Source organism: Pantherophis guttatus, chromosome 2 (genome assembly GCF_059756535.1).
Source record: "Pantherophis guttatus breed Tessera chromosome 2, ASM5975653v1, whole genome shotgun sequence".
In the NCBI taxonomy this organism is placed as follows: Eukaryota; Metazoa; Chordata; class Lepidosauria; order Squamata; family Colubridae; genus Pantherophis; species Pantherophis guttatus.
In genome coordinates, this window is record NC_142064.1 from 105,702,336 (window position 1) to 105,727,306 (window position 24,971).

Consider the following 24,971-nt stretch of genomic DNA (forward strand, 5'->3'; position numbering starts at 1 on the left):
GAGTTGCATCTCCTTACTAGGAGAGGGAGTGGGCTTCTCTCTGACCCTTTGCCGTCTTGCACACACTGTGAGCAACCTAGCCAAGGAGAGTGAGCACAGCAGCAGTAGCCTTGAGGTAATTGCAGCCAGGTGCCCCCTTAGGGAAATGGGGCTGGGCTGGGCTGTGGGGTCCCAGTGCCCTGGGAGCTCAAGGGCTGACTGGGCGCTTGTCCTCTGCTGCCGTCGATACCTCAGCCATCAGGGGGTCTTTTTAGACTGAAGCTGTCCTGTAGGGATGGTGAGCAAGAGAAGTGCAATCCGACGTGCTCAGGGAAGTCGCAAATTCCCTCCCATCTTGGAAGAAGCTTCTCAAACTGATGGCTGAGGAAGCGGCCATTATGTGCCGCTACGAAGCTATGGTGGTCACAACAGGAGCGTGAGGTTACAGAGAAGAGTGGACAGTCTGGGTGAGATATCTTCTTTTCTTCAACTCTGTTATTCTGTTGTTAATGTTAATCTGCATGCATGCATGAGTGAGTATGTGATGGCTTTGGTCCCACTGACTTCCAGCAAATGTTTGTAAATCTTTCTGCCATAACAGCCATAACAAAAGCTAAGTCATGTGACAGCTTTGTGTCCTGACAAGCAAAATCAGTGGGGAGGCCAGACTCGCTTTAACAATCTTAACGTGTTGCTAATTTAACAACTACAGTGATTCACTTAACAACTGTGGCAAGAAAGGTTGTAAAATGGGGCAAAACTGTTTCACTTAGCAACATAAATTTTGGGCTCAATTGTGATCGTAAGTCGAGGACTAGCTGTACTTGTGACTCGCTGCCTTGCTGATTACATGCAGAGAAATATAGCATATCATGATTGAATGATTAAAACTTGAGTGTTTGAACTTTAAGCTCTAAAGAAAAGAAAGAAAAAACCCCAAGCAATCTCAAACAGTCCTAACAAATTGGGGCAACTTAAAATAATGAGAATAATTTACAAAGACAAATGCAGGAACCCACTGAGGCAGCTCTACTCCTCACTGAAGATATATTTGTATTGACTTTGGTATGATCAGTTACAGGTAAATTTACAAAATGTAATTTCTTTTGCAGTTGTGATTCTTCTCCCTATTGGTTTGTGTAATATTTACAGTAACAGTTAATTTGTTAATTTCTGTAAAGGGCAGTAGGATTGCATTGTAATATTTGATTACTGTTAATTGGAAATTAGATATTTAATTTTATCACCGTAGTATTTGTATTTTCTTTTCAGGAGGGTCTCGGCTTTTTTGGATTTAATCCAAATACGGTATGGATCGCTATGGCATATGCTTTTTTCTTTCTTGCACAGTTTACTTATTAACCCTCAAATAGAAATTAAAATCATGGGAAACAATCATTCTATCTTATTCTACTTTAGTGAGACTCCCATCTCAAAAATAGTCCTCAGTTCTATACCTTACTCTTTAAGAAGAATTTAGAGAACTCGGGGCAGGCTTAGAGAGGAGAGGTTTTAATGATAATTAGGAAATTAGAAATTAATTATTATGAAGAGGAATAGAACAGAACAGAACAGAACTTTATTACAGTCATAGACCAGCAATAGACATCACTGTTTACAATATGTTAAAAAATAGTACTGACATTAATAGTGGATAATAACATCCCTGTTAAGAAAATACATGTTCTCAAACAGTTAAGATCACTCCCTAGTTTATGCAAGTGGAGAGCCGATACGTATATGAGTAAATATAATTTTCCAAAAATTGTTAGAAATATCTCCAAAAAATTGGCACAAGTTGACAGCTATAATTCTATAACCATTTTTTTTCTTGTGGACACTGCAGCAACACAGAATTTTGCCACTGCACGCATGACAGCCGGGTTTGAGTCCTGGAGGAGAAAGCCTACATAAAAATTGTCTGCCCTCGACTTCCGGTTGGCACCGCAGGCTCCGTGAACGGTCATTTATGACTGCCAGCCCTGCGTCTCCGTAAAAGCCGCTTTGACAACGCAAATCGGGTGTCTAGCGGCTGAAAAACTCCTTCGGGGATTTCCGGTTTGGTTTCCGTCGTCGCCAGACGGTCTTTTTTTGGACCGCCAGCCCCGTCGCCTGTAAAGAGCTGCTTCGAGAAAGGAGAAGTGGCTTGGAAAACTCTGAATCCCAAAGGAATCGTGAGGAGAGCCGGCGAGAACAGGTTGAGCCCCTGTGAGCCCCCAGATTGCTTTTTTCTGCTTCTGGGGGGGAAACAGGCGAGGCTCCCTATCCAGCTCGCCGAAGCTCCGGACCTCGGGGACAATTCTACACTTTGTAGAACTAGACGGCGTGACCAACCTTACAAGCGAAAACAAGGAGAATTTCCTATCGAACAGGGTGAAATCGGGACTTGAACTCCAAAACAGCAAGTATTTATGCTAGCCCTGTGATTAAACTTAAGTGAAAGATTGAAAGTCTCCTGAAAATGGCGCCCGGCTTCAGCGCTAGGGAAAGCTGAAAGCGAAAGTGGTTTTGCATAGTTATTTCAATACGCTACAAAGTAACATTGTTTGCAACAAGCGAAGAGAAAGGGAAATTCTTTTAAAGTAAGCCTGATTTTGACTTAATTTCATCTTTAATTTGACCAAACCTGGGGGAATTTTTCAGAGGATTCTGTGGAGGAAGAAAGGGAAAAAAGACTTCCTTCTTTGAAAAAGTTAGATTACGTGGCAGAATGGCCTCAAAACAGACCAAGCAAGAAGCGAAGGCGGCAGGGGGGGGGATCCCCCACTCACAAGCTGCAACAACAGCCTTCTAGCCAGCAGAGCCAGAGAAAGGAGATTGATCTTGAAAATTTGAAAGAGTTTATTGCTCAGGCTTTGATGAGGCAAGATGAAAATATGGATGAGAAGTTTAAAAAATCTCAACAGGAAATTAAGCAGGAGATCAAAGAAAACAAAGAGGTGGTTCAAGAAAAATATGATAAGGTGACCAAAAAGTTAATGACAGTGGTGACTGGTCTGTCAGCTGCAGTTGTGCAAACTGATAAAAAAGTGGAGGAATATAGATTGGAAGTAGATGTCAAAATGAAGGAGGCTGACCATAAAATCTTTAATGTTGATAATAAAATGCAAAGGATGGAAAATGAGATGACAATGATGCAATTCAGGTTTATGGAATTTGTTGTAAGACTTAGAGGTATAAAGGAGAATAGTAGAGAAGACCTGAGAAGGATCTGTGCAGATGCTTTAGCTGTGATGTTAAAGATTAGTCCTGAAGAGATTTTTTGCAAGATGGATAAAGTTTACAGAGTGAATTCTTGGGTGGCTAAACAAAGACAATTGCCTAGAGATGTGGTGATATCTTTTACAGATAGAAGAATAAAAAATGATATTCTGCAAAGGTCCTTTGTTTCTATTGTGCAAGTGGATGGAAGGGAAATTGGAGTTTATAAAGAGTTGCCGCCTAAGATGTTAAAAGATAGAAAGGACTTTGGATTTTTAGTGACTGAACTAAAGAAACAGCAAATTCCATTCAGATGGGATGCTCCAACTGGTATAGTATTGAGGTTTGAAGGAGAAAGATATCGATTAAATACTGTTGAGAAAGCGGAAGAATTTTATTCTACAGTTTTTAAAACAGGTTCAACATCCCCGCGTACATCTTTAGTGTTGGAGATAAAGGAGAGTGATAAGGAGAAGCAGTTCGAGCAAGAGACTGAAGAGCAGTGTAAACAGATGGAGCGGGAGGCAATGGAAATGCAGGGAGCTACAGGGGGATTTTTGGATGAGCCCCTGTTAGATCTCCCTCTGGAAACTGTAACTGGATCACCTAAAAATACAAGAGAAGTGGTTTTGGACCTAGTCCGGATGTGTGAAGCTAAAGATCAGCGTATAACTCGAGCAGCTTATAAGCAAATCAAAGAAAAACAACAACAGGAAAGGTCCAAGCCACAGCAAGACAAGAAGGGAGCTAAGGGCAATATACAAGCATGTGAAGCCATGGGAGGAGCTAAGCCGAAGACTATCAACTTAGAAGAAAGCCTTCAGCAAATGTTCTTATCGCTTCAAGAGGCTCCAGATGACAATTAAGTTTTTATCTTGGAATGTGAATGGATTAAACTCACCACAGAAAAGGAAGAAATTATTTAATTATTTGAGACAATTTAACAATGATATTATTTGCCTACAAGAAACTCATATTCGAATACAAGATCAAAAATACTTAATAAATTCTAGATTAGGAACACAATTTATAGCTTCAAATTTGGAAAAAAAGAATGGCGTAGTGATTTACATAAATAAAAGATTGTCAGCTAAAATTATAGAAGCAGATGACTGTGGGAGGTTTATAGCAATTGAACTTTATACAGAAAATGGTCCAATTTTGGTGATTGGAATTTATGCTCCTAATCAACAACAAGAAAACTTTTATAAAATATTGTATTCTAAAATATTGCAATGGGATTACAGATCTATTTTAATTATGGGAGATTGGAATCGAGTAATTGATCCCAAAATAGATAAAAAGAGTTTGGCAAAGTCAAGGATTAGATTGCCACAGACTTTTTTTGATATGAAAGAAGATTTGGAACTAAAAGATATTTGGAGAATACATAACCCAAAAGATTTGGACTTTACTTTCTTTTCAGACAGGCATAGATCCTTTTCTAGGATTGATTTTATTTTATTATCATCTGATTTACTTGTAAAAACAAAAAAAACAAAGATTTTTCCAAGGACTCTAACTGACCACAGCCCGGTATGGATAGAAATTGAAATGGGAAAGACTGAGAGAAGATCATGGAGAGTAAATGAAAACTTGTTTAGATATGAAAAGAATGTAAATGAACTCAAAAAGCAAATGAAAGAATTTTTTGAGATGAATTTGAATAAGGGTACCCCTATTGAAATTGTGTGGGATGCGAGCAAGGCATATATGAGAGGGGTACTCATTTATATGAATTCTAAACATAAATTAAACTGACAAAAGAAAAGACTTGAAATGGAAGTAGAGATAAAGAAAAAAGAACAGTTACTTATAAAAAATCCAACAGATGAAAGAATACGAGGAGCCTTAAAACTTCTGAAAGATCAATTTCATATGCTTATGGCGGAACAAACAGCAATAAACTTACAATTTGCGAAACATAATACATTTTGCAACGCTAATAAACCGGACAGATGGCTGGCTTATACGTTGAGGAAGCGTCAGAGCACACGGGTTATTGGCAGTATTGAGAGTGGAGGGAAGGAAATTTTTCAACAAAAACTAATCAAAGAAGCTTTCTTAGATTACTATATCAAATTATATGCTAAAGATGATATAAAGACTGGACTTACAGATAAATATTTAGAAGAAAGAAGAATTATGAAAATTTCTAGCGAGCAAAAGAAAAGAATGAGTCAACCAATAACAGCTGAGGAGATTATTGCCGCAATTAAACAATTGAAAACAGCTAAAGCACCAGGGACGGATGGTTTAACTGCGGTGTATTATAAAACTCTACAAGCAGAAATGATTGAACATCTTAAAGACTTATTTTGCAGTATACAATAAGGGGGTAAAATACCTCCTTCATGGAAAGCAGCTTATATTTCATTGATACCGAAAGAGCAAGCAGGTCCTAAAAAACCTGAGAATTTTAGACCAATATCTCTTCTGAATAATGACTACAAAATTTTTGCAAAAGTATTAGCCAACAGGTTAATGCCAGTTATTCAAGAGGTGATTCATCATGACCAAGCAGGATTTATAGAAGGCAGATACATGAAGGATAATGTAAGGCAAACAATAGACTTATTGGAGTATCTTGAGAAGAATAAACAGATATCTGCAGTGCTGGTGTTTTTGGATGCGGAGAAGGCCTTTGATAGAGTGGATTGGAACTTTCTATTAAAGACTTTAAGAAAAATGGACTTTGGGGATCAGTTTATACAGGCGGTTTCAGCAATTTATCAACAACAAACGGCACAAATTATTATTAATGGAAGTCTGACTACAAATTTTAGTATTGAAAAAGGAACAAGACAAGGTTGTCCGCTATCCCCATTGTTATTTATTTTAACATTAGAAGTCTTGTTGAATACAATACGGGACTCAAACTCTTTATATGGCATAGCTATTAGGCAAGAAGACTATAGGACTAGGGCATTTGCAGATAATCTGGTTGTTACCCTAACACAGCTGATGGAATCAATAATTCAGATGAAAGACATTATAAAAGAATATGGCATGGTATCAGGATTTAGACTGAATCAGAAAAAAACTAAGATGATAGTTAAAAATATGACACAAGATCGAAAGCAGGAACTTGAAAGCAAGGCAGGCTTTGAAATAGTATCAAAGGTTAAATATTTAGGAGTTCAAGTTGCAGATTCAAATATAAAATTATTCCAAAATAATTATGAGGTGTTGTGGCGAGAGGTACAAAAGGATATGGAGACTTGGAAAAAACTGCAGCTGTCGTTACTTGGAAGAATAGCAGCAGTTAAGATGAACGTTTTGCCTAGATTTCTCTTTTTGTTTCAAATGATTCCGGTGCTTAAAAGTGATAAACAATTGAGAGAATGGCAAAGAGGAGTGAATAAGTTTGTCTGGAATGAGAAAAAGCCGAGAGTCAAACTGAAAATTATGCAAGATGTTCCAGAAAGGGGAGGCCTTAAACTTCCAAACCTACAATTGTATTATGAAGCAGCAGCTTTGACGCAAGCAAGTGACTGGTTTGGAAGGATAAAGACTGGAATACTGAATATAGAAAGTCATGATCTTGAATTTAGTTGGCATGCATATTTATTCTATGAGAACAAAGTGGATAAAGTATTCAAAAGCCACATACTTAGGAACTCTTTGATGAGAGTTTGGAAGAAGCACCGATTCAAATGGGATTACAAAATATCGTTATGGCTGGATCTTGGTTATATTATGTGGAATACAAATATAATGTCACTCAGGGGGTTTTTATACAAAAGTTCTTTTTATGGATGGGGGCAGATGGCAACTAAAGACATTAGAAATACTGTTGGAAGAAGGGATTAACTTAACTTGGCTACAGTATAATCAACTTCAACTGAGATGGAAAGAAGATCAAAAAATTGGTATAATGATGCATGAAGAAGAATTGGTTAGACATATAAAAGAGAAAGGCCCAATGCATATTAAGAGGGTTTATAATGTTTTGTTAGAAAGAGACTCGGAAAACAAACTGGTTAAAGATTGTATGATAAAGTGGGCACAAAATTTTGCAGAACCAGTGATGTTGGAAACATGGGAAAAAATATGGGTCCAGAATGTTAAATTTACACAGTCGCAGAACTTGAGGGAAAATTTTTATAAAATGTTTTATCGGTGGCATTTAGATCCTAAGAAATTATCGTGTATGTATCCTAATGTTCAACCAAAATGTTGGAGATGTGATTCCTTAGATGCCACATATTATCATATATGGTGGACCTGCAAGAAAGCGAAGGCTTTCTGGATAAAAATTTGGTGGGTTATGCAAAATGTCTTGAAGAAAAAACTTCAGTTTTCTCCACAATTGTTTTTATTGGGTATAGTTAAGGGTTTTACATTGGGTGAGACAAAGCTGATATTGTATATGGTGACAGCAGCGAGATTATTGATAGGTCAATATTGGAAAAATGATGTTATGCCCACTATTGAAGAATGGACTTTGAAGATGGCCAGTTTTGCAGAGATGGCGAAAATTTCAGCATATTTAAAAGACCGAACTCAAGAGACTTATGTATGGGAGTGGAAAAAGTGGATAGATTATGTGCAGAATAAATATCAAACTAGGAAATATCAGATAGCTTTTAGCTGAATGTATTATGCAGGGATAGATCAACTGATATAAGATATAAACAGTACACGGGGTGGAGGGGTTTAAGTTTTATAAAATGTAATTTTGATTTGGATTTTATTCTGAGGAAGTCTTGGGGAGAGGGGAGGGTTAGGGAGGGCTTGGGGGGGGGGAAACTGGGGAGAAAATGTATTTGTAAAACTTTTTAAATAAAAAAGAAAAAAGAAAAACTCTCCTTCGGGAAAAGAAGGAGAGGAGAGCTGGTGGGCGAGAGTAGAGCCCCCCGAAAGTCCTCTGGATCATTTCCAGAGGCTTGGAGGGTGAGAGCTCCTCAGTCAGCCCGCCAAGAAGCTCTGGAGCCAGGACGACTCTGCAAAAGCAGGGCGAGAAGCCGTGATCCGATCCTGCTTTTAAAAGTGAGTTTGATTGATCCCAAGCGCAGGCAGAGCGGAAAACAGGAGAACAAGCCTTAAAAGTACAAAGCTTAACTCCGAAGTTACTTTGTTTCAATTTGAATCTTGAGCTGGAGGCGGAAGATGGCGTCTTTGTTAGGGCTTTGAAAGTGAAAGCCAAAAACGAAAGTGCTTGAGAACTTTGCGCTGGGAGAGTGGATTAGCTGCCTATTAACTGCTGGGAACTGAGAGTGCGGAGGGAAGAGAAAAAAAAAACCTCTGTCTGGCAAATTAGAGACTATAAATTAACATCTTTAAGGACTTTGTAGCTTTTAAAGAAAAGAGGGGGGGGGGAAATGGCTTCTAGACAAGTGAAACCAGGAGTTGTTAAAGGAGGGGGAGGGTCTCCAGTTGTGTCAGTGGTGACATAGAAAGCACAACTTCCGGCTGATACATAGAGCCAGACCCAGAGTCAAGATGCAGCACTTAATGATTTTAAGGAAGCTATGAAAGAAGCCATGAATAATCAAGCAACAGCAATGAGAGAAGCAATGAACAATTTAACATTACTTGTTGAAGGGAAATTTAAGAAAATTGAGGAAGACATAAGCTTGATCAAGGGAGCAGTTGCAAAGGAGCACGATAAAATAAGAGATGATATTGTTTTTGCTGTATCAGGACTCTAAAACCTTGTTATTCAGCTTGATGGGAAAGTTGAAGAAATTAATGAAGCCAACTTAAATTTGGAAAGCAAAATGGGTGATGTCATGACTAGAACAGAGAAAGTGGATGATGAATTGGTAATGTTACAATACAGATCTGTGGAGTGTGCTCTGAGATTGAGAGGCCTGAAGGAAAATAGCAAAGAAAATTTAAAAGACATTTGTGCTGATGCTATTGCGGAGATAATTAAAGGAAGACCAGAAGATGTGGCAATCCAAATTGATAAAATTTACAGGGTTAATTCCTGGTTGGCAAAACAAAGACAGCTGCCAAGAGATGTGGTGATCTACTTTACAACTAGGAGGATCAGAAATGAAATTCTACAAGCTTCTTACAAGAATAAAGTTCAGGTGGCTGGGCAGGAGGTGGTGGTTCTGAAAGAGATTCCTCCAAAGATGTTGAGAAGCAGGAAAGACATTGGCTTTCTGGTAAATGAGTTGAGAAATCAACAAGTGGCATACAGATGGGACGTTCCAACTGGTCTAATAGTGACTTATAAAGGAGAAAGATACCGGTTAAACACAGTTTGGAAGGCAAAAGATTTTTATGTAAATGTTTTACAGGCTGGATACCCACCCTCACCGGGGTGGGGGGGGGGAGGAAGAAAATGGAGATGTTACAACAAGAAAAAGATGGAAAACAGATACAAACCTACACTGAAGCTGCAGCTGGAGTAATTATTATGGAAGAAGATTTGGATTTTGGGGGCTTACCCCCAACTTTGGAACCACCTAAGAAGGGAGAGCTGAAAGCACAACGACTGACCCGATCAACTTATAAATTGCAACAACAACAATCAAAAGGGCAACAATCTCAAGATTCATCTCAAGAAGTCCAAAAAACAGAAGCAGTGGGGGGAGCTAGGCTGAAGAGTAAGGTGGAGGAGGAGCTTCAGCTGATGCTCACAAGGCTTCGAAAGGCTAAAGATGGCAACTAAATTCCTATCTTGGAATGTTAATGGCCTAAAATCACCACAAAAAAGAAAGTAAGTATTTCACTACTTGAAACAATTTAACAACGATGTTATTTGCTTACAAGAAACTGAAAATTATACAGGATATACGTGAGAGAGGAGGTCTTAAAATGCCTAATTTAAGATTGTATTATGAAGCAGCAGCTTTATCACAAATTAGTGATTGGTTTAACTTAACTGAAGAAAGAATGTTAAACATAGAAGGTTATGATTTGTTATATGGATGGCATGCTTATTTGTTGTATGAAAAAAAAGCGGATAAAGTGTTTAAGGGTCATATACTCAGAAATGTTTTGTTGAGGGTTTGGAAAAAGTACCAATATAAGCTGAACTATAAGATACCTATATGGGCAAATCCCAGACATGCAATAGAAAATATAAATATAGAGCAAAAAATAGAGGTGATTACCTATAAAGAGCTTCTTCTTTTGGAAAGGGGTAAGTTGCAACTGAAATCTCTAGATGAATTAAAAGAAGAAGGGATAATTTATACTTGGTTTCAGTATGGTCAGCTTCAAGCTAGATGGAGGGAGGATCAAAAAATTGGGGTTATGCAAAATGAGGAAAATTTGGTGAAACAGATTAGAGATCGAAGTCAGATGCATATTAAAAGGTTGTATAATGCATTACTGGAAATAGACTCAGAAACAGAATTGGTTAAGGATTGTATGATAAAATGGACACAAAACTTTCAGGAACCAGTGATGATGGAAACGTGGGAAAAGATTTGGGTCAGAAATGTTAAATTTACGCAAGTGCAAAATTTGAGAGAGAATTTTTATAAAACGTTTTATAGATGGCACTTAGATCCTAAAAAATTATCATGTATGTACTCGAACTGGCAAGCTAAATGTTGGAGATGTGAATGTAATGATGCAACCTATTATCATATATGGTGGACCTGTAAGAAAATCAAGGCATTTTGGATAAAAATTTGGTGGGTGATGCAGAACATTTTGAAAAGAAGGTTGAAATTTACTCCTCAATTGTTTCTATTGGGTATAATTACGGACTGTACAGTTTCAGAGACTAAATTGATTTTGAACTTAATATCAGCAGTTAGGCTGCTGGTAGCTCAATATTGGAAGAAGGACTCTTTGCCTACTATTGAAGAGTGGATATTGAAAGTAACAAACCTAGCAGAAATGGCGAAAATCTCGGCGTATTTGAAGGACCACACACAAGAAAGATACGTATCGGAATGGAGAAGATGGATTGATTATATTCAAAATAAGTATCAGACAAGAAAATATCAAATAGCTTATGAATGAATGTTAATATTTGAAGTATTTGGTTATCTGTAGTGGAGTTAAGGTTTCAGTGGGGGAGGCAGTACTTTGAGGATAAGTAGATTAATCTAGTTTATGTTTGATTAAATGAAATACCTTGTATTTTGCTCTGGGAAGTCGGGGGGAGGGTGGGATGAAGAGGGGGAAAGGGTGGGGGGAACATGGGGAAAAAAATTTTTTTTTGTATTTCTTTTTTGTAAAACTTTTCAATAATAAAAAAAAATTGTCTGCCCTCCATGGCAATCTCTCTAATAAGGGGAGAATATATACTGACCTATAAACTCTCTTATGAAGAGGATTTTAGATGTTACTGAGAAGAAAATATTGAAGGGGGTACCCAAAAGATACGATATAGAAAAAAAAGTAAAGTCCTATTTTGTATAATCTCAGGGTGTAAAAAGAGGATTCCACCTGAATATTAGAAGCAACAATGTAGAAGCAATTGCCCAAAATGATAAGTGTTCCATTTGTTGACTCATGAGATAGCTAGACAATCATCCTAGATGGATGCTTTAATTTAGATTCCTGCATTGAATGGAAGTTGGATTTAACAGACTTAATGGGCTTTTCAATTCTGTAAGTATTCTTTGCAGGCTCTAATATACTGTAACACATATTTTCTTAGGAATTGAGAAATATGAACCTTCCAATTTTTCTGGTAATTTGTATGGAGCTTTAATTTTATTTGAACCTATCCTGTTAATATATTATATACTTTAAATGATTTTAAATACTAAACATACTGTCCAAGTGCACTAAAATCCTTTTTCATACAGCATGTTGTTTCAGTAAAAGTTAATGCAGAATATATTGTATCTTTTTTCAGACTGACAAAATGTATAAGCCCTATATCAAATCATATGAAGTGATGAGATTTTAGCAAGCAACCTTTTCAATAATATCCTTTCTTTTTTTTAGAATCGAGAGCTTCAAATCATGAGAAAGCTTGATCATTGTAACATTGTCAGATTACGTTATTTCTTTTACTCCAGTGGAGAGAAGGTAAGTTGGAAAAAAAAGATATTTTAGAATGTCAACAGATGTGTAGGAGAAATACAAGCAACAGACAAAGCTTTAATGTGGATCATCTCCATTATCTGTCATTATCTGACAACAAAAATAGGGTGGCTGAATGCATTCATGTAATGCATACATATAAGCAGCATGTATTTTAAAGGAGTTTATAAAAAAGAAAATATTTGAAGCAGTATTTGCAGTCTGGCTCTTTTTGGTGGAACAAATATGTAGTTGAACAGCAACAAATACAGTTCTCATTCTTGTGAAATACTACATTAATCTTTGTGCTTTGAAGTTAGAAAGAAGCTGATTAAAGTGGTTAAAGAGAAAGAGATATTCTAGCTAGTAGCAGATCTCTTGACACTATAGTCAAAAGGTAAGTGTAATTTCAGGGGGTAGAATCTGTTTTTAGGTTACATTTTGAATGTTTAAAATATTAGAGTTTTTTATAGCACACACAATATATTTCACTATCTAGTTCCCCTTGAGCTCTTTTGTCACTTTCCCTCTTTTTTCTTATTCTTTCCCGTTAATGTAGTAGATGAATTTACTTCATAATATTCATATCTCTATACCTCTGTTTCAAATAAACTTCATATGATAAGTTGGTGTTGAAATAGGATTTAATTTTATTGCATTCCTTATATAACCTTATTTACATAAGTGGTAGCCTTTGCAGAAATGACATTTGTCAGATAACAAATTTTAACAAAAGTTTTTAAAAATTTCTATATGTGCTTGAAAAACCATACTATGCTATAATAGTAATGAGTATTATGATATGGATATCTTACTACAGTTTTTCTTGTTTTCTTGCTTTTTCTCCTTTCCAGAAAGATGAGGTATATCTTAATTTGGTGTTGGACTATGTTCCTGAGACAGTATACAGAGTGGCAAGGCATTATAGTAGAGCCAAACAGACACTCCCTATGATATTTGTGAAGGTAAGTGAAAAGAATTGAGAAACTTGATAATTCTTGGTTATGTTATTTATCTGTATTTGTACCACTCAGAAAGGTTTGGAACTGAAAATTATTTACTAGGAAATCCATCCGTTTATCTTTGGAGTCAATATACTCTAAAGTTGTAACTCCTATTATTTCTCCTCAGTCCCGATCGGAATGGGAGTTTTTGGCTTGAACTTTTGGCGCTGCCTGTTTCTCCACCAGGATTTCGCCTCCGTGTTATTACGCCTCGGCACTTTGGGCCACGGCCCCTCTGTCCCAGTCCCTTTGCCGCGGCCCATTCGTTGCAGCAGTACAGTTCATGTTGGGCTTTTGGGCGCACAGGACAGTTTGAAGCCAGCCAATCGGTGCAGGGGCTCGGAGGCTTTGGGAGTAGAGCGAGGGCTGCAGTTCAGGGGGAGGCTCTGTCAGTTCGGAGCCTCCCAAGGCAGCTGAGACCAGCGTGGGGGAGGGATCCAGCCACAAAAGATGGGGATGGGAGGGGGGCTGTAGAGGTTCCCAGGGCCTCTCCCTGTGGAAGAGGGGGCTGGGAGGCGGCAAAGGTATTTTGTTAGTACCGCTTGGGGCTCTGCCCCCCACCCCAGCCAAGAGCCGCTCACCTGTGAGTTCGGAGCCTCCCGAGGCTGCGGAGAGCAGCGGGGTGGGGGAGGGGAAGGGTGGCTGTAGAGGACGAGGGATCCAGCCACAAAAGACAAAGGGAGGGGGCAGTAGAGGGCAAGGGATCCATCAGGTGGGGTTCCCAAATGTTATTATAACTAGACGTAGATTCAGGCTGGAAGGGACCCCAGAGATCATCTAGTGCAACCCACTTCTCTAGCAGGAAACCTTATATCATCTGAGTTATTTTGGTGCCTCTACCAGAGAGGAAAATTCACAGAAAAGGGAAGGAGTTTACTAGGACAAGGCTAAACAGCCTCAGATGCTTGTTAGGAGAAGGAAGGGGAGGGGTGGAAACTCCCCTATACCTGATCCTGCCTCCCTGACACCGAACGGGAAGAGAAGGTGGGGGGGGGGAGAGAAAGAAAAAGAAGGAGGAGAGAGAAAGGAAAGAGATTAGACTGATAAGGCTAATGAGGAGTATTCTATCCTTTTTGTTGGAAGACACAAATCTAATTAGGAAGCCAGGATGTTATTTTATGACGTTTCTGACTGTATCAAAAGGAGTTACACCTCTGAAGTGTAGCCTCCGTTTAAGTTTCTTGTTTGGCATTTATGAGCTTAAATGTATTATTATTGGACCTTACAGATGGAAATGAAGAGGAGTGAGGAGCAACACTAATTCCAATTGCTTATCCTTTTCTCTTTCTCTGTTCATGTTCCTTTCCCCAAACATCTCTGGGAGGACTAGAGCCATGAGCAGAGAAAGAGAAAAGAATAAGCGATTGGAATTAGTGTTGTAACTCCTTTTGATACAGCCAGAAACGTCATAAAATAACATCCTGGCTTCCTAATTAGATTTGTATCTTCCTCCAAAAAGGATAGAATACTCCTCATTAGCCTTATCTGCCTAATCTCTTTCCTTTGGCCATTTGGCCCCCTGGTGTGACAGGGGGCCAAATGGCCCCCTGTGTGAACAGATCAAAGCTGAGATACGTTCTTAGGCAGAAGGGGGAGGCTCTGATCAAAGGTGAGACATATGTTTTGCCAGGTACTTCACTCCCAGAAACCTGGGAGAAGCAGAGAAGGAACGAAGAGGTGGGGATGGGGGTTAGAAGCAAGTAGGGCTCTTGGGACAGGTGGGTCTTCAGAAACCAGGAGAAGGAAAAGCAAAAGATCATCAGAAACCAGAAGGAAAACCAAAAGATCAGGCCAGCCATTCCCGCCAGCTTGTTGCAAAAGCTCCACCTGATGGATCCCTCATCCTCTACAGCCCTCCTTCCCATGCGCTGCTCTTGGCCATCTCGAGAAACTCCAAACTGACAGGCGAGGGGCTCCTGGGCAGGGCGGGGTGGGAGTGGGGGTTTCAGAGCCCCAAGTGCTACTAACTAGGGCAGCCCCAGTCAGGGTAGAAATACCTTTGCCGCCTCCCAGCCCCTTCTTCCACAGGGAGAGGCCCTGGGAACCTCTACAGCCCTCCTCCCCCCGTCTTTTGTGGCTGGATCCCTCCCCCGCGCTGCTCTCGGCCGCCTTGGGAGGCTCCGAACTGACAGAGCCTCCCTCTGAACTGCAGCCCTCGCTCTACTCCCAAAGCCCCCGAGCCCCTGCACCAATTGGCTGACTTCAAACTGTCCTGTGCGCCCAAAAGCCCAACACGAACTGTACTGCGACGAATGGGCCGCAGCAAAGGGACTGGGACGGAGGGGCCGTGGCCCAAAGTGCCGAGGCGTAATAACACAGAGGCGAAACCCTGGTGGAGAAACAGGCAGTGCCAAGAGTTCAAGCCGAAAAGTCCTAGACCTGTCCGTATTTGATAGCATAATATCCTCCACCTCCATCATGGGTATTCAAAGCCACGTACTTTAACATTTTATTTGAATTGCTTGTTGTTTCCCTTTCTTTTGTTTTTCTTCTTTCCATTTTGCAATTTGTTTTTTTGGAATTTGTGCTGACTATGGTTGATTGACTTTTCACCCCCTGGAAGATTTGTGGAACTTGGGCCTCTATTTTCAAAGAATACTCCATAAAGCAGACTACTTTTGACAGACAGCCATTATCTCTTCCTGCTCTGTTTCTGGAGAGAAACAGTAAATGTTGTTTCCTTTTCCCTTTAACACTCCTCTACTTCAATTTTGTTGTGGGAATGGATGCTAAACTTTCATGCTAAAATGCTGTTGGATGGTGTTGTTTTATATGAGAGTTGTATGAAATTTAATGGCTTGTACTAAAAGTCACCAAGAGATGGCAGTACTAACATCAGTTCTTTCACTTCATTTGATGGAAATGCCTGTGAACAAAAATTGTATGGCTATTGTTTATAAAGTTGAAACCTGTCATTAAGTTTTAAGCAATGTGATGTGAGTGAATTTTTGATTGCCAATCACATCAAAAATTGAAATTCATTGACAGATGCAGTTTAGGACACTGGTTGTAAATACTGTGTCATTAGGTCAAAAAATGGAAAGATGGTGAATAATCTGTTTCTGTAATCAAGTGGGCAGTCTGTGATAATAACCACTGAGTTTCAGATGAGAAAGGTTAAAAAACTGATTAAAGACAGTTAGCAGATCATTTAGAGCTGCTAAATTATCAAGCTAGGCAATGTGTGCAAACTATGTGCTAGATGGTTTCTTAGAATGCTGATGGCAGAGAAGAAAGTTTCAAGAACTGAAACCTATCAATTTTTGTTGATTTTGTTTCAGAGAAACCTATCTATCTCTTTCATTCAAGAGAATGAAAGTGAGTAATTTCTTCATAGCATTGTGACAATACATGTAATATGAACTCATCATTATGATCCAGAAATGAAGCATCAGTGCATGGAATATCACAAAGCTGCAGGGGGTAAAACAAAACAAAACTTAGGCTTCAGCAGGAAAATTCATGGTTACCTTTGGAGTGAGGAATGCAGATGAAAGTATTCATATGGATTTCCTTGAATTAGCTGTCAACAAAAAGTACAACATTGCAACAGTCACAATTTTAAAACAATTGAGCAAGCTTGGAAACACAAGGCAATGCTTTACACCTCCAGCCATCCAAGAGACAATTGCAAAGTTGGATCTCACAATGTTGGCAGATGTATGTAGCAAATGGTATTGACTATGTACAGAAGTAAATACAAACAATAAAAGAGCTCATTTCAAAGATTTTACTTATTTTATTAATTTTTATAGTCCCTCATTCAATCAAGTGATTCCGTTTTCCTTTTTCTTTTATTAAAAATTCCTGATTTAAACTTAAGCTATGGAAATGGTGGCACTACTTTTCATTAAACCCTTATAGGTATCAAACCCATTGGAGAATGTTGTTGCTGGTGAGACTCTGGTGATGGTAACCCTGGAATTAATTGCTGTTAGTATTTCACAGAATGTGCCTAATATTCTGGATTGAAGAAACTTTGTGTTTCTCTGTTGCATCTGTAGGAATTAATAGATAATTACATTAATAAATAATTAAACATGTAGACATCCTATCAGATTTGTTTGTTTCAGTGACTCCTGAAGCAAACAGAAGCTGAGAAACCTCTACTTCATGCAAATACGTCTTTTTGCAAATTTGAATGGTTATCTTCTATTGAAGGGCAGTTGACAGAATAAAAAAATAAGAAAAGACTGTGGCAGATGCCATTACTTGTGTGTTTAGGATGCATGTCTCATATTCATTTAAGCTTCAATTTGATGTTCTTCTTTGGAATTTGCAAATGATCCATTCCCACAGTGATTATAAGCCATTCTGATTTGGAGACTGCAGACTATGGGATTCCCACCATCATGCTTCATATTTGGGATGAGACTAATTCATTAATTAATTTATTTGGAACCCGACTAACTCTTGCCAGCTTATCAAACATAGAGAATAGCAATATAAAGAATAGCAAATTTAAAACATCCATGGTAACATTAAAATGAATGATAACAGCATACATTTTTAAATGAAGAGAACAAGAATAAGAACAAGACGAATTAAAAGGAGAAGGATGGCCTAGTGCAGGGGTGTCAAACTCAAGTATCCAGCCTGCAGGATACTTAGATCTGGCCTGCGGGGAAGCCCTGGAAACAGCGAAGGACTGGTCTGCGGTGCTTCTGCCAGAGAAAACGGGCTCATGAGCTCCGCTTTTAGCTGCTAGGGCCTCCTGCAGCTCTCTACCAGTGAAAACAGAGCTCCATTTTCACTGGCAGTGGGTTGCAGGAGGCCTTGGCAGCCGAAAACAGCTCGGGAGCCTGTTTTTGCTTGGGCCACCACAGGTGCCCCCGACAGTGATGTTGAGCTGGTCACTCCCACTCTAGCCATCTCCCGAGGTCAAACACAACTTTGATGCGGCCCTCAATGAAATTGAGTTTGACACCCCTGGCCTAGTGCTCAAGTTAAGAGAATGGAATAACTGTTTTCAGCATTTTCCTGAAAGTCAATAGGAAGTGATGAGGCCGATGTCTGTAGGAAGGCCATTCCTGAATGTTGGCACTACCATAGGGAAGCAGTGCTTCTCAGCCTCATCTTTTAGAAGTATGAGACTATAAACAAATGACTATGGAGATCCAGGTCCTGGTGGTTTGAAAGAAAGCACCTTTGGGACAAGTCTATGAGCAGTTTCTCTTTACAGCATTTGATGATTGGCTGAAAGAGACTTCTTTTCTGGAATACATTATTCCCCCCCTCCCCCCCCCAAAAAATCATGTTTTTCATTAATGCCAGAACATTCCATGGTTGTCTCACCTATCTAGAGAACTTTGTTCTAGTAGACTGTTGATTATTCAGATGCTCTTTGGCAAACAAGACAGGAAACAATATGCTTTCTAGTCAGCAATGGTTTCTTCCTTGGTTATCCTTCAAGCATATCACTCCTGTTCATGATTTTCTTTTTGGTTGATTCATGAGCACTGGCATTAGATAATGTAAGACTGATCTACAAATCCTTTGCCATTATCCTCTGCTGTCCCTCAGAGAATTGTACGTCTTGCTTTTGGGCTGATTTTTGCTAGACCAGCCATTCCTAGGAAGGGTAACAATGGTATTTTCTTCACCATGTGGCTGCCTTTGGATTGATAGAGGCCTAATTTTTCCACAATAGCCTTTTCCAGCCTTATGAACATTAAAAAAACCTTTTTCTGAGCTCTCTTCAGTTATTTATACTCTATAGTATAAATATAGAATTTACCGCATTTTTCAGAGTATAAAATGCACCTTCCCCCCCCCAAAAAGAGGATGAAAATCTAGGTGCGTCTTATACTCTGAATGTAGCCCCACCCAGCTTCTCAAATGGAGGTTTCAGAGGCTGAAAAAAGCATCAGAAATGAAGCTTCAGAAAAGAAGCCCTCAAACAAAGATTCAGAGGCTTTTTTTCTGTTTCGGAGGCTTTCAGAGGCAGGAAAAAAAAGTTTTTTTCTGAAACAGAATTTCAGAAGTTTCAGAGGCAGGAAAAAAAGCAAAAAAAAGAGGAAGGTACAGAGATCACAACCAATGAACCTGTTGCTAAAATTCACCTCTGGGAACAGCTGATTGGGGGTATTCCGGGAGGCCAATCCACCTGCCAATCAGCTTTTTTTCTTATTTTCCTCCCCAAAAACTAAGGTGTGTCTTATACTCCAAAAAATATGGTATATCTTATAGGGATAGGATTCACTTCTACAAATCGTCAAAAAGAAGCAGATTCTGATGGTAACCCCTAATATGTGGGGTTTTTTAAAAAATAGGGCCAAGTTTCTCAAATTCACACTTGATTGCCATCTCACTATGAATGAGCTTGATAACATAACCAAATCTTGAGGGGTTTTTTGTAATAACAAAAGGGATGGAGCTGATTTATTTGCCGGGGTGTGTGTGTGTTAAATCAGGCACCACGGCAGAGAAGGAATATCTCCTGGACCCATCAAACGTAGGTTCCTAGCTGATGGGACCTGCAACATGAGCTCTATTCCAGATCTAATGGCCCAGGCTAATACAACAGGGTACAAGCAGTCCTGCAGATATATACATGGTTCATAAATGGTTCACAAACTTTCTCTCACCACTATTGCAGTCCTTGCTTGCTTCATTGCATCCTGATACGTTGAAAGATGTTTGGCCTTTTTTTCTTGGACAGTTTAATGGTTTTTGATGCTATTTACTAACTATTCATTCTTTTTTAGTGTTCTTTGTGATTTATATACATGAATTTATATTTTTATGGAGGCAAAGTTGTTTGTGCTCAGAACATTCTAATACTTCCAAACTGTTTACAGGGGCCTTCCGTTTCCACCTCTCCCCCTTGCTATGTGACCAGGCATAGTTCCCACTTAATTTTTAACTGCCCAGTGTTAACCCTTCAGCTGATCATCCTTCCGTTCATCAAACTTCCTTCCTTCCTTCCTTTCATCCATCCATCCATCCTAGAATGGAGGAGTTGGAATGGATCAGTATTAATACACAAGCTTGTTAAATTATCCTTGATAGTGGTTATTAAGCTTTTGTTTGAAAACATTCCAACAAACAGGAAACCCATAATTCATTTTATGTTTGCACTGAATAAGACATTCCAAGTTGCTTTGGGTTGCATTTCAGGTAAATATAGCTAGCTTTTTCCAAAGGGGAAGACTTATATGAAGGACTGTTATATAGAATAATATAAGATATATTCTTAATATTCTACAACTAGGGTTGTGTTACATAAATAGATTTTGTCCAATGTGAGAAAAAAACATTAATGATGGAAGCTAATTAAATAGCTATTATATTATAAATTAGATAAATTAGATAAAATTATATTTTTGTATCATTGTGATAATTTCTATACATCTAACTGCTTTGATTTCCCTAATGCAGCATTCTTTACAGTTAGCCATGCTTGTTGAGGCCTACTGGAAGTTGTAGTTGAAGAACACCTGTACTGTACCTTCTATGCCAAAAGAAATGTGAAAAAATGTTTTGTAAAATGAGTAAATGTGTATGTTATGAAGAAAAAAAATGCTTATTGAGATAGTGTTTCAAGTATTATAAAAACCTTATAAAATTTTCTATTTGCCAGTGTTTTGATATGGAAGCTTTGATCATAATATTTGTTTTTTTATATTACAGTTGTATATGTACCAATTATTCCGAAGTTTAGCCTATATCCATTCCTTTGGGATATGTCATCGGGATATAAAACCACAGAATCTTTTGTTGGACCCTGACACAGCTGTTCTAAAACTTTGTGATTTTGGAAGGTAAATATTTTCAGGACTCTTTTCATCATTTCCCAGTTCTCATTTTAATTATAATTATTGTAGTCTCAGTAGTTATTCCTAATAATGGTGGGAATGGAGCAAAACAGGATAAACAGGACACAGTTACCATGAGTAACAGTTAAATTTCACCATTTGCTTTATTTTATAGTTAGTGGGAATAGCTACTTATGCCTGCAGTTGGAGTAGCTTGAAGGAAAAAAATTCTTTCACAGTTCTGTGATTCATTTATGAATGCTTTCAGTTCAAAGCTAGAATCTTTCATTTTAACAAAGGAGTAGTTGGAAAATTAGGCTGAGAAATTGGGACATGGATTCAGGATCTTAAAGAACTTTGCTTATTTATCTATTCCTTGGGACCATGTTAATTAGCAATATATGATAAAGTTTTATGTGAACAAGTTTTTTTTTAATATATATTGGAATAAATTTTACTGATCCTTTTGAGAGATCATAATATGTTCTATATAGAATTTCTTCAATCAAATCCACCTTTTCTGGAACCAAGGTTGTTTAATTGCTGAGAAGAACTGTGATCAGTCTTCTTTATCTAATTTATCTTCCAGCAGCAAAAAAAAAGAAAAATAATTACTTTTATGCCAGAAAGAAGCCAGAACTCATAGATGCTATTGTGTTAAATTTGTTCCCCTTGTAAGGCTTTATTTTAAATCTCCTAACCATAAATAGATAAAGCCAAAGAAAGACCAGTCAAGATTTCAGATACTGAGTGTAGTCCAAACTACAAGGCTGTTCCATTCCATAAGAATAAGTTTAGATCCTTTTCCTGTGCGCTGCTCCCACTATCCATCAATGGGTTAAATCCTTCAGTGCTTGGCAACAACTGAGTTAGAGCTAATTTCCCTTTCCTGCTGCCCAGCCACGCCCCCAAATCCCATGATTCCCCAGTCTTCACTCAGTTGCTGGCAAACACTGAGGTGATTTTTGGAGCTCGTGCAAGTTTTTGCCTTTTCCCTTTTCCAAAGCAGCGTTTAGGCTTTTTTCTTTATTTTTGAATATCCTTTTCTTCTCGGGCTGCTTCAAGCAGCGAAGAGCGGCGAAGCGCTCATCAGCTGGGAAGCGGAGCGGACTCCAGCCCGCCCACGCTTCAGCACTCAGCAGCCGCCTCGTCAGTTTAAACAGCGCAGAGAAGTGGCTTTCACAATTGGCATTTCTCGGCACTTCCTGGCAACGCGCCCATCAGCTGTAAGTCGGGGGAAGAGCGGAGGCGAGGGGAACGCTTCGGGGAGCCATAGATCGCCGCGAGGAGCAGTTTTGAGCCCCCAGGGGACAGGGGCCGATTGGAACGCCATGGGCTGAGCGCGGCATTTGGTAGGACCCTCAGGCCGCCATTGTGAGACCGCTGCCTCCCCAGCCCTGCAAGATCCTGGTGCCATGTGCGCCTGCCATTTTGGGGGACCTTCAGGCCACCATTTTGAGTGATCTTTAGCAGCAGCCTTTCACGACCAGGAAGAGCGCTGCTTTATTCCAGGAGCTCTGCATACCCCCTGCAAAGCAGATTCTCCTTTTCTGGAGGGCACATCTGGAGGTGGCAGTTATGTCTGACTCCCATCTGTCATCAGACTTGGAGCTGGAGCTGAGCCCCCCCCCGCAGGGAGGCGGGGTCTTCCAAAAAGAAAAAGTCTGGCAGCTCCAGCTACAAAAGCAGGGTGGACAAGGCTCCTCTCATCCAGGACAAGGATGCACAAGACTCTGGAGCACCAATACGCCAAACCCCAGAAGGCTGCACTGGCCGTGACAGCCACGGAGCCTAGTCCAGCAAAAAGCATGCGGGCCTCAGGGGAAGCTACGCCTATCATGGCAAGCCTGGCGGAATTGGCTTTATCTCCGGTGACGCCAGACCTCAGCAGGTCGGGCCATGCCCTACTGCGCGCAAAGGGGGTTTCCCTATCGATGTCAGACGTGTCTGGAGCCGGTCTAGCACGTGCTCAGCAACGCGCGGCAGAGGCAACCTTTACTCCAACGGCGGCAGGCCTGCGCTCGCCAGAGGCACCTATGCCACCCTCTCAGCTGGCTTTCCAGGCTATGCTGTCGTCAGCGTTCTCATCCTTCCTGGCTGCAGGATTACAGCAGACCTCTCAAGGTCCATTACAAGCGCTGGGGGGCCAGGGCTCTCTTCACCGCCAACAGCCACCTGCACAGCTGCCTCATGCCCAGGCAGATTCAACCGATGACTCAGACCAGGCTGAGGAGGGACCCGAAAATTTGGAATTTTCCGAGGATGAGGGGCTGTTGCCCGACTCCCCAGCCTTCACAGGCCTGTTCCGCCCAGCACTCTTTAAGTCCCTTCTCCATAAAGCTCAGTTTATGACTAATCTGGGTGTACCCGGAGATGTGGAGACCCCTGCCACCGTGTCGGCAGGGCCCCACGATGCACTGTTCAAGTCTTCCAAACCGGAGAAAGACTACATCCCCTGCCCGCAATTGTTCGCGGATGTCATTCAGAACCTCTGGGGGCAACCAGCATCCTTGTCGACACCCAGCAGTTTGGATAAAAAACTTTACTGCTCAGCTCCGGAGATGGAGGATCTTCTAACCCTCCCATCGGTAGACCAACCAGTAGCGGCATTAACCTCTTCCTTGATGATTTCCACTGACGCCCTGGACGGCCTCAAGGCAGAAGACAAAAAGACCGAGTGGGCCTTTCGCAAGTCTCACCAGGCGGCAGTTTGGGCCATTAGATCAGCGACAGCAACGTCCTTCTTCAGCAGGGCGGCCCTCATCTGGCTGCGGCAATTGCAGGAAAGGCTCCCTCCAGAGGACACCAGGATGCATCAAGATATAAACAAAATCATAGCAGCCACAGAATACACCGCAGATGCCTCGCTAAATTCCGTAAAGCTCACACTCAACAGCCCCTTCCGTGGAGCTGGCTTCAAAACCGCCAGGAGAGGGAAGTGACTCACAAGCAGCGGGTCCCATAGGCAGAAGACTCCTCCTGTTCCACCATCAATGGGCCCAATCAACAACGGACTTGTGGGTCCAGCGCACGACCTCTTCAGGTCTTTCTATCGAGTTTTCCGGGCGGCCGCCCCATCGCTTCTCGCGCTGCACCGTCCCCGCCTCCAAGGAGCTCACACTCCTGATGTCACAGGAGATAGATCATCTTCTAGGAATCAAAGCCATAGAACTAGTACCATCGAGCCAACGGGGCTCCGGCTTCTACTCAAGCTTTTTTCTCGTACCCAAAAACTCTGGAGGCTGGAGGGCCATTCTAAACCTAAAGCAGCTGAACCAAGCGGTCCAGAATCGCAAATTCAAAATGCACTCACTTCGTTCAATCCTAGCGGGGGTGAGACAGGGGGATCTCCTCCAGTCTGTCGACCTGCGAGAGGCCTACCTTCACGTACCCATTCACCCGAACCATCGTCAGTACCTGAGGTTCGAGTACGCAGGCCAACATTTTCAATACCGTGCAATGCCGTTCGGGCTTTCCTCAGCACCCCGCACGTTTACCAAGCTGGTGGCGGTGGTGGCGGCCACACTGCGGGCGATCCCAGTTCGAATTCTCTGCTACCTCGACGACATTTTGGTCTTGTCATCGTTGCAAAACCAGGCAGTCAGGGATATGGAGCGGGTCCTGGAAGCTTTCCAGGCACACGGGTTCACGATCAACTTCGAAAAAAGTCAACTGCAACCCACTACCCGGCTCCTTCAACCCACTACCCTGCCCTCCTCCTGGGGGCAGTTATAGACTCAAACAAAGGCCAGGTCTTCCTATCTCCAGAAAGAATCCAGAGCATTCGAGATCTAATCCAGCAGATCTTGAAACAAGGGAGAGTCCCGGTCCTCCAACTATGGGCCTCCTGGGAAAGATGGTCTCCTGCTTCGGCATCGTTCTGTGGGCACGCAGACACTCGAGAGCCCTCCAGTGGTTCTTGCTCCCGTTTCAACGGGCAGGCCAGGCCAGCTCGAAGCGCGAAGTTCGTCTCCCTCCGCAGATCTGCCTATCCCTCAAGTGGTGGATGTCACAGGCGCTCCTCAAGGGAAGCGTATTTCTATAACCGACCAGATTGACTCTCACCACAGATGCAAGCCTG

At 40.8% G+C, this 24,971-nt stretch overlaps 1 protein-coding gene across 6 annotated transcripts in view; it reads left to right on the forward strand.

Moving 5' to 3' along the window:
- GSK3B (glycogen synthase kinase 3 beta) overlaps window positions 1-24,971 on the forward strand; it is a 194,052-nt gene that overhangs the window by 91,691 nt on the left and 77,390 nt on the right. For all 6 annotated transcript variants that reach the window (XM_034411141.3, XM_034411143.3, XM_034411139.3 and 3 more), the window contains 3 exons: window positions 12,052-12,135; window positions 12,984-13,094; window positions 20,766-20,896. In XM_034411141.3, coding sequence (XP_034267032.1) covers window positions 12,052-12,135; window positions 12,984-13,094; window positions 20,766-20,896 — 326 coding nt within the window. The remainder of the gene's footprint in view (window positions 1-12,051; window positions 12,136-12,983; window positions 13,095-20,765; window positions 20,897-24,971) is intronic.